This window comes from Hordeum vulgare, chromosome 2H, assembly GCF_904849725.1.
Source record: "Hordeum vulgare subsp. vulgare chromosome 2H, MorexV3_pseudomolecules_assembly, whole genome shotgun sequence".
Lineage (NCBI taxonomy): Eukaryota > Viridiplantae > Streptophyta > Magnoliopsida > Poales > Poaceae > Hordeum > Hordeum vulgare.
In genome coordinates, this window is record NC_058519.1 from 388,701,319 (window position 1) to 388,710,821 (window position 9,503).

The 9,503-nt window shown below is 50.2% G+C and overlaps 1 protein-coding gene across 1 annotated transcript; it reads right to left on the reverse strand.

Annotated features, from left to right (window-relative positions):
• Positions 1–2,480: 2,480 nt before the first annotated feature.
• On the reverse strand, positions 2,481–9,002 carry LOC123426384 (potassium transporter 22-like). Its single transcript, XM_045110206.1, has 3 exons — positions 8,449–9,002; positions 7,573–7,914; positions 2,481–4,692 (listed from the first exon to the last, which is right to left on the reverse strand). Exons 1-3 carry the CDS (start codon positions 8,816–8,818, stop codon positions 2,777–2,779), a joined length of 2,628 nt encoding a protein of 875 aa, XP_044966141.1. The 5' UTR covers positions 8,819–9,002; the 3' UTR covers positions 2,481–2,776.
• Positions 9,003–9,503: the final 501 nt, after the last annotated feature.

Genomic DNA, 9,503 nt, shown 5'->3' on the forward strand with positions numbered 1-9,503 from the left:
AGGCTCCCAAGCGACACCTAACCAATCTAGGAGGCACCACCCTCTTAAAGGTAATAGATGTGGTAGAACGATGAAATCCTTGCTCTTGTGCTTCAAAAGATAGTCTCCTCAACACTCAATTACCCTCTCTCAGATTTGGTTGGGGTAGGAGAGATTGATATTGTAGAAAGCAACTTGGGGAGGCTAGAAATCAAGGTTCAAATGCCTAGAATGGAATCTCTTGATCTCAACACATCAGTAGGTGGCTCTCGCTAAAAAAAATGGATCTAACAAGTGTAAGTGTGTTCTGAGTGCTTCCTCTGCGAGTGAGGGATATGTGGAGGGGGTATATATAGGCATGCCCAAAAATCCAACCGTTACAACATTATTGCCCAACTCGGTGACACCGAAATGAATCTCAGTAGTACCGAGTTGCACTAAATGTGTCTACTTTTGAATTCTCGGTGAGACCGATATATGAATCTCGGTGGTACTGATATGATGACCTAGACTGGTTTCTAAAACTCGATGTGGCCGATTTCAAACTCGGAAATTCCGAAAATTCAAATCATCTCAACAGAAGGTTGGTCACCCAATCTCGGTGGCACCGATAGGAAAGTTGGTTGTACCGAGATGGTGGGTCTCGCATAGGATGTGTCTAAGTGTAAAATCGGTATAGCCGAGTAGGAAATGTTGGTGGCACCGATTTTTCTTATGTTGCTTGGGACAATTATATTTTGTGGGAGAATGGCTGAGTATTTTTGGTGGCCATCTCTAAGCACTTGAGCAACCAATTCATCATAGTACCTCATCCCCTTTTAATAGTATTGGCTTTCCTATGGACTCAAAGTGATTTCTCACAAATATAAAATGTAGATTTTTCTTTCTTGAAGCTTGAGCCAATCCTATTCCTTCCTTGCATCAAAGGGACATCTCCTCACAATCCTATAGCCAAAGCATCTTTGAACTTTTCTGAAATATATTTGAAAAGGCTCATTAGTCCAATGATGCATATATTGTGATGAATTACCAAAACCACCTTAGGGAGAAATTGTGCTTTCAAACACATATCATGTTTGACTAGTGTCCGACAAAATGCAGTTGACAAACAACCTAAGAGCATCTCCAATAGATCGTCCATATGAAAAAATGACCAACTTTTGGATCGTCCGAGGCAAAAAAACAGCTCTCCAACATATGGTCCATATGCCAAAAAAAACAAATTACATCTCCACCTTCCGGAGATGTAAAATTCAACACCTCACACTGCAAATTTACATCTCCGGAGGCAGGAGATGTAAAAAACAGCGGTTGCGCGCTAACACCCAACCTCTCTTCATTTCCTTTCCCTCCTTCTTCGTCCCGCCCGCCACCGCCCTACCGTAGCTCCCCGCTTGGGTGTCGCCCCGCCGCAGCTCCCCGACGTCGCCCCGCCGTAGATCTAACCCCCTGTCTCCCCGCCGCAGCTCCCCGCTCCGGCCTCCGCTCGTCCCCACCCGCACCACACGATGCCGCCGCCCTCACCCGCATCGCATGCCACCGCCCCGTGTCGTCCGTCTCTGCCCCGTGCGGCACGCCACCGCCCGCTCCCCGCTCGGCCGCCGTCCGCTCCCCGATGGCACCGAAGAAGATGTCGAAGGGCAAGCTTGGTTTCTTCGGCGTGAGGGAAAAGCCCTCCGGGAACTTCGGAGTAAAGTTCTCCGACGACGGGCGGCGTTGGTGTGGCTTGGCACATATCCCACCGCCGATGAGGCCGCACATGCCTACGACGTGGCGGTGTGGCGTGCCGGACGACCGAAGACGGACCTCAAATTCCCGGAGGTCTAGACCCAGGCGGTGGTGGAGTGGCTCGTGCCGCAGGGCATCCGGATGGAGGAGATGCCGACGAAGAAGTCGAAGAAGAGACTGGCAGTTGTCGTCATTCCCGGCAAGAGCGACGAGGCGGCGATGGTACGGTTTGCGCGGGAGCATCCGCAGTACGTCTAGGCCGAGCTGGAGCACTACTGAAAGCCCGGCTTTGAGGCATAAAATAAGGGGGTGTAGAAGGAGGCCCATGCCGACCCCTCGACTGTGATCCCTATCGAGTCGTCGGATGAGGACTGGGATGACTCCGACAAGGAGGACGAGGGGTGCGAAGACCCGGACAAGGACGAGTTCTGGGAGCAGTTCCGCAACTCCGACGATGAGGAGTAGTTTCATCTAGTATTTCAAATAAGTAGTAGTTGAATTTATGTATGAAACTATGTTGAATTTGATGTTTGAAGTATGTTGAGATGAACCAGTAGTTGGTTGTTTTCAGAATTTTACATCTTCGTTTTGGATCATCTGTTCGATTTGCTTTGCTGATTTATACATTTTTGTTTTGGACCATCTGTTGGAGTTGAGCATTTTTCGGACATGTAAAAAGCACTTTTTGGTGTTTCAAATTTTTACATCACCGATTTGGAATAGAGATGCTCTAACACTGGGCAAAGTTTGAGATTCCAGTAATGCACATATAGTGAACTAAAATGACCGACTGATGAACTACGGAGAAGAATTACATCAACCTACAAATACCAAGATGTACTTACAACATAAGGATGCTATGTACGCCCTAGAACTAGCTAGAAGTATACAATATGCAAGTGGCGGCATCGATCGACACACTTATAGGAGTAATAATTCACACTAACTTGCCGGTCGGTTCTCCACAAGCGATCGAAAGTTGAAAACCCCGTACTTCCCGCAGCTGCATGCATGGTAAGGTGGAGTAGAGTTGTCCGTTCGTTAATGGTGGAGTGATGATGAGATAAGGCTAGATCTCGTAAGACATTCCGACCTTGAGCAGTTGGCTTCTTGGGATGGCGAGCATCTTATCCCCTTGCCTGCAGTTCTTCCTCAGGAAGGCGTATACATAATTGACGATGATTTTCTTGAGCAGCGAGGAGTGAGGCCGCGCCACCACCTCGTTCTCCCCCATGATGTACACCACCCCCTTCTCCATCTCCCTCTCGATGTACCTCTGCTCCTCCTCGATCTTGGCCATCTCCTCCAGGCTCATCTTGGCCGCCTGGAAAAGCTGCTGGCTGCTCGCCGCGTACCGCCCCGACGGCACCACCTGCATTGCCAGCTCCGAGAAGGACTCGGCCGGCGTCATCATCTCCTCCGCGTAGATGGACCGCCCCTGCCTCTCCCTCTCCGTGTAGGACGCCGACGGCATCATGATCATGCCGTTCATGTTCATGCGCCCGGTGGCCCCCGACGACGTCGACCTTGCCCTCGCCAGCGCAAGGCTCTCCGTGTAGGACGCCGACGAGTAGTGCTGCTGCATCGTCATCGTCATGCTGCTGCGCCGGGTTGATCTGGCCATGCTGTCGCAGCGCGAGCTCGGGTAGCTCACCTTGCCGGCCTTGGCGTCCACGTCCACGCCGTACAGGTTCACGTCGCGGATGTAGTACTGGAGGCGCTCCACCAGGTTGGTCGCGAAGTCCTTGGCCTCCTCCAGCGGGTCACGGTACCCGTACCTCGCCACGCACCGGTACAGCTTGTGCTCCCTCGGCTCCACCTGCCGGAACAGGAACCGCTCCGACATGTCCACGTGCGGGACGGGGAGGTGCTTCACGGACACGAAGAGGAGCACGGCGTGGATGGACGGGATCTTCTCGATCAGGTGCGGGAACACCGGCGGGATCCCCTGCACGAGGTCCGTGTAGAAGAGCCCCACGCCGGGCACCTTGCGCAGGTCGCGGCCGTCCAGCATCTCCCGCACCTTGTCCGGCGACACCGTGCGCTCCAGCTCGTACTTGTAGCGCATCACGTGCACGTAGTGCCACACGATCATGACGGCCATGAGCACCGCCGAGATGACCACGGGGATGTACCCTCCGTGCAGGAACTTGTAGAGCACCGAGGAGAGGTAGACGGACTCGGACGCCATGAAGACCAAGAAGAAGAGCGCCACGCACCACGCGTTCATCCTCCACACCAGAAGCATCACCACGGTGAGGAGCAGCGTGGTGATGAGCATGACGAGGACGACACAGATGCCGTGCGCCTCGCCGATGACCACAGTGGTCTTGAACGCCACGGTGACGACGCAAGCGGCGAAGCCCAGCAGGAAGTTGACCTCCGGGATGTAGAGCTGGCCCTGGTACTGCTTGGAGGTGTGCAGGATCTTGACGCGCGGGAAGCATCCCAGCGCCTGCGAGTGGGAGATGGTGGCGAAGGCGCAGGAGATCATGGCCTGGCTGCCGATGATGGAGGCGGCGATGGCGAGGACGAAGGTGGGCCAGAAGAGGACCGTCGGGGTGGACCTGTAGAACGTGTTGGCCACCTCCTCCGGGTACTTGCGGAGGAAGGCGGCCTGGCCGGCGTAGGCGAGGAGCACAGAAGGGACGAGGCCGAAGCCGAAGCTGAGCTGGATGGAGCGGATGCTGAAGTAGCCAAGGTCGGCGAAGAGAGCCTCGGTGCCGGTGAAGCAGAGGAGGATGCCGCCGAGGGAGATCCACGCGTCCTTCTTGTTGCGCCGGAAGTAGTCGGCGATGTACTTGGGGTTGAAGGCCCGGAGGACGCCGATGTCGTGCTTCACGAGGTTGTACACGCCGACGCCGCCGATGAGGAGCAGCCAGAGGATGACCACCGGCGCGAAGAAGTAGCCCACCTTGTCTGTTCCGAACCGCTGCACCGAGAAGAGGGCCACCAGGATGGCCACTGTAATCCACACGATCTGGTCTGCATGCAACATCCATCCGTCCATCAATTCTGTGGTCTTCTACTACTACTCCTACCCAGTATCATCTGCATGGATGCATACATACCCAGCTGAGAGTTTGGTAAGTTTTTTACTTTTGAGGGTGAGAGTTTGGTACGTTGTTTCCATGTACGCTGCTAGATGCATGTTGATTAAGCAATTTTTTTCTTCAAAAAATGTTGATGAAATATTTTGAGTTAATTACACCGGTGATGCTTAAACTTGATGCAAACAATCGCTTTGATACTAGAATTTGTGGCATATATTAAACTGTCGCAAAAACTTGGCTCGAACGTACGCATACGATGCTAATCGCATATGGATACGAATTTGACGCCCACTTGGCATGCCAGCGTGGTGTGGAGCCTACTATCAGTGCCTGGAAGACGTAGAGGAGTATGTGTGGCCTTTTGTTTTTTGCCAAAACCACCTCGATGAATCCTACAACATTATACACTTGCTGCTTATATTTAAATTATACAAAATAATAAATACAAACACTCATGCGGTATAATTTTTACTCGTGATTTATATTCAAAATTTATATAATTTAAATATTAGCCACGAATAAAATTACACATGAAATTTTATATTTTAAATAATGAATTTAATTATACAAACATTCAACTATAATAATGTACATATAATTATGTAAATGTTTGTATAATTAAAATAATATTTTGGAATGGTAATGTAAAAATATATGTATTGTTATAAATTGTCCAAACATTTTTTATAATTTATATATATATTGTTTTGAGTGTACAAATATTTTAAAATAATACATGAAACAATTATGTGGTGTAATTGCATTAATTTAGTTTGTATGTATTATATTTATACCGCATGAATAAGTACACATTATTTTTATTATTAAGATTGGAATTTACATACCTTTTACCTATTTCCAAACAAGAATAGGTGCAAATAGCTAGCATTGGTCGCAGTCCATTTAAAAAAAATATCAGCTCCACGATTTCGTCGCTACATTAAGGCCTCGTTTGGTTAAGGGGGATTGGGGAGGTTTTGAGAGGGAGGGATTTCGGGGAATTGGGTGAATCCCTTTGTTCCACCCAATCCTCTCAAATCCCCGGGGCTTTGCTTCCACTAGTCCCCCGAGGAGGGTTTTGAAACACATAGATAGAAAGGGATTGAAGGGGAACGGAGGAGATTGGGCTAAGCAAACCCCTCATACCAAATGGGCGTCCGAGGATCTGTGGGGTTTCTGACCCTTCCGAGAATTTACCTCTCAAAACCTCCCCAATCCCCCTTAACCAAACGAGGCCTAACTCTAGTTATCCGTTTGTGACGTGTGGAGTAGAACGATGTAGTGGCTATGCTGATGCAGTTGTGTGTAAGGTAATGTCGCTGGTATGAGACACGGAAGCTTCGTTTTTTGTTAATTTTCACACTTCACATATACACTGGACCCACCTTTCACAGAGGAAAGAAAATCCCAATTCGAGGTTTTCTTTTTGCAAAAATGGAAAAAACAGGGCACATGCTCTCCTCTCAGCCTTCCAGTGACTACAGGGGCCCCATGCCACACTGGCGTGCCAAATCAACATCGATTTTGTATCCAAACGTGATTTACACTGTATTTGCACGTCCGAGTCAAGTTTTTACACCTGTTCATGGTATGCCATAAGTTTTATCACCAAAATGGCCTTTTGAGTCAAGTTTAAACACCATCGGTGTAGTTGAATCAAATATTTTGCTACCCAACAGAGGTCGATCACGATTAGTAGAGAGGTAGGCTACTAGCTACTCTACTAGGCCGGAGTAGTACGTGCTCCACGTATGACGAAGGTGTACGCTGATTTGCAAGTTACGATGGATGGGCGTCACATCCATTAACCGCAAACATTAATTGAGGTTGCAATGATTCAGAGTGCGTGTCCCAGAGGTTTCACACGCCGTTAAGTATCGATAGAGATATTCCTACCATCTCGACACAAAAAAAGGTATCGGTAGAGATAGAGTTTACTGTTGCTCTTGAGTTTGGAGAGTGACATCCTATCTATCTCGAAAACTACGTGCGTGCAGAGGGAGGTGATCCATGGATCGGTTCTCGTATGCACATCTCCGAATCATGCACGATTGGAACGCAAGATTTATTGATGTTTGTGACAAGTTAACACTCACGCACCATTGATAACTGCATGGCTGGAGAAGATGGTGCCGACTGCTACGTCTACATGTGATATGAGGTACTGGCATGCAGTAGTTGAACATTATATTCAGGTGTTTGCATCTCGAGTCTGAACACAAGCGGTGGAGCACAGTAGATGTTCGGTACTATGTCTGTCGAGCCTCTACTCCTACTGGTACTCGTACTCGTACGTGTGGACAGCAGTGAGGCTGCGTAAGAACCACTATGCTATACATACATAACGATCGACCGATAACTGCTGGATGGCGATGGCGCCATTCAGAAAGTCCTCTCACTAAATAATGCCTGGACGGCTGGGCTACAAGAGGCCTACCTACATATACATACTGACGGTGACCCATCGGAAAGGGAGATGACGGACATGGACGGATCGACGCTATTTTTCTCGCATCAATTAATGTGCCTCAACTGATTTTTGCTTTTGCTCAATGCTATGCTGCGTTGCATCTAAATCACGCCACGCTACACTCTACCTGCTGGCTGCTCGTCGACCTCATCAATATATCGTGTTCACACTTGTTACCCGGCCGGCTGAGTTTTATCATTGTATGTGAAGTACGTACGATATTGATAGACATATACTACCTCTAGGCGCTAGCTAGCTAGTATAGTGTGTGTGGTACGTATGTACGTAGTGCAACGGTACGTACAAGGTAGATTGAAAGATATACGGTGGAGTATATGGTACCTGTGGTGAGGTGGGGCGCCTTCTCCTTGAGCCCTCCGACGGCGGACAGCACGGAGATGGCCGGCGTCAGGCAGGCGTCGCTGATCACCATCGCCGTGGCGAGGATGGTGAGCAGGAAGAGCGAGATGCGCACGGGCTTGCTCGTCTCCAGGAGCTCCTTGACCCGCTGCGCGCGGTGCGCCGCCGGCGAGGCCAGCTGCAGCGTGGCCAGGCCGCGCCGCCGGCTGAAGGACTTGGGGTCCTCCTGGTCCAGGATGTGCAGCTCATCCTCCGCCTGCTGGTTCGGCACCAGGCTCACCTTGGCGTGCCGCGAGATGAGGGAGTAGAGCGCGAACGTACCGCCTGCATGCGTACCATATTCCATGCATGTCATGCAATGCAACAACTTCTCGCTTTTGGGCCTTTGGTATCATGCATGCTAACTAAAAACAGCTATACAAACATTCCCATGCATGCATGTACTCGATCGTAGGATTATATGATGAACAGAGTATTACGTTGATCGCTAATAACTAAACAGCACCAGCTAGCTCGCTGTTAATTAATTATAATTAATAAACAGTAAACCCATGCACGGCCACTCGACCCACTTCAGTTTGGAAAACCTTGTGTTTTAGGAAGAGATGAGACGGTCGTGTACCATGCATGCACCAAACGATCAATTTTGCCGTTTGGTCGGGAGTCCGATTAAGCTGTTGGTACATGCAGATACCGAGTCAATTTGTTGCATGCTAAGGTAGCTAGGTGCACCGTACATGTAACACGTTGCGCAATCTAGCTAATTAAGCAGCTAAGCGAAGAAGAAAGAAGAAAGAAGAAAGAGTAAGAAGATGATGGAGGAGGTAGCTAAGCGAGGAAGGAAATCTGCGTGCGTACCGTCTCCGTCGTCGTTGGCGCGGAGGGCGATGTAGACGTACTTGACCATGGTGAAGAGTATGAAGCTGTAGATGATGAGGGAGAGGACGCCGAGGAGGTCGTCGGTGTGCCGGACGCCGGCGGTGAAGGTGCTGGAGTAGACGTACAGAGGCGACGTCCCGATGTCGCCGTAGAGCACGCCGACGCACTGGAACGCGAGGCGCAGCGTCTTGCCCCACCGCTCATGGCCGTGGTGGCTGGCGCCGCCGGCCCTGGAGGCGTCCCGGTACAGCGAGTCCTGCCGCTGCACCACCTCCGGCATCTCGAGCGCCGCCTCCAGCATCTCATCATCACCACCTTGCTGCTGCTGCTTCTGTTGCTGCTCAGCCATCGATCCTACCAGGCTAGATATAACCAAGCTTAATCGTTGAGAAGGATCCAAGAAGTAAGTGTGTATGTAAATGGCTTGTGGAATAGCATGCCAATATCTAGCTAGCTTGGTGCCGGCCCCTGGATGGCCTCGGCATGCAACCTTCCCTTTTATAGCGAGCTAGTACTATCTGCACCTCTGTAGTTAGCGCGGGGTACTATTTGTCGCTGGAGCATGTGAACGGCAGGGTAGCAATTAATTAAGCTACAATGTGGAGTACGTACGTGCTGCTGTGCTATGCGACCCGGCCTGGATACGTTTTCAGATGGACGTTGATGGATGAGCAGATTCCGTCCCCGCAATGCCTGCCCGCGCCTTTCTTTTCCGCCCATCACCCTTCGCGCCTCATGGCGTCAGCGTCGGGCCCGGGGCCAGAATAACCGTGTGATCGATCATAATACCTGTAGCTGTTGCTACGCATCAGGAAAATCAAGATTTGATATCTTTCCATCACTGTGCGGTCCGTTTCAGTATGGATCCATGGATTCAACCACGCGTAGACCTTGGATTCAGATGCATGACCTCACGTCCGCCGCACGTACCTATGTCGAGTGAGAAAAAAGCTACCTACCTATGTTGGATCCGCTGATTGACCTTTATCTCCGTCAAGACATATACGTATGTCGATCCAGTCGGTTCTTCTGTC

What these genes read in the sequence shown, in the direction of transcription:
- LOC123426384 (XM_045110206.1), bottom strand. Translation starts at nt 8,818, where the DNA reads ATGGCTGAGCAGCAACAGAAGCAGCAGCAGCAAGGTGGTGATGATGAG. An exon ending in CGCCAACGACGACGGAGACG is followed by an intron (nt 7,915 to 8,448) that starts GTACGCACGCAG and finishes GTACGCATGCAG; the next exon opens with GCGGTACGTTCGCGCTCTAC. An exon ending in GGCGCCCCACCTCACCACAG is followed by an intron (nt 4,693 to 7,572) that starts GTACCATATACT and finishes TGTTGCATGCAG; the next exon opens with ACCAGATCGTGTGGATTACA.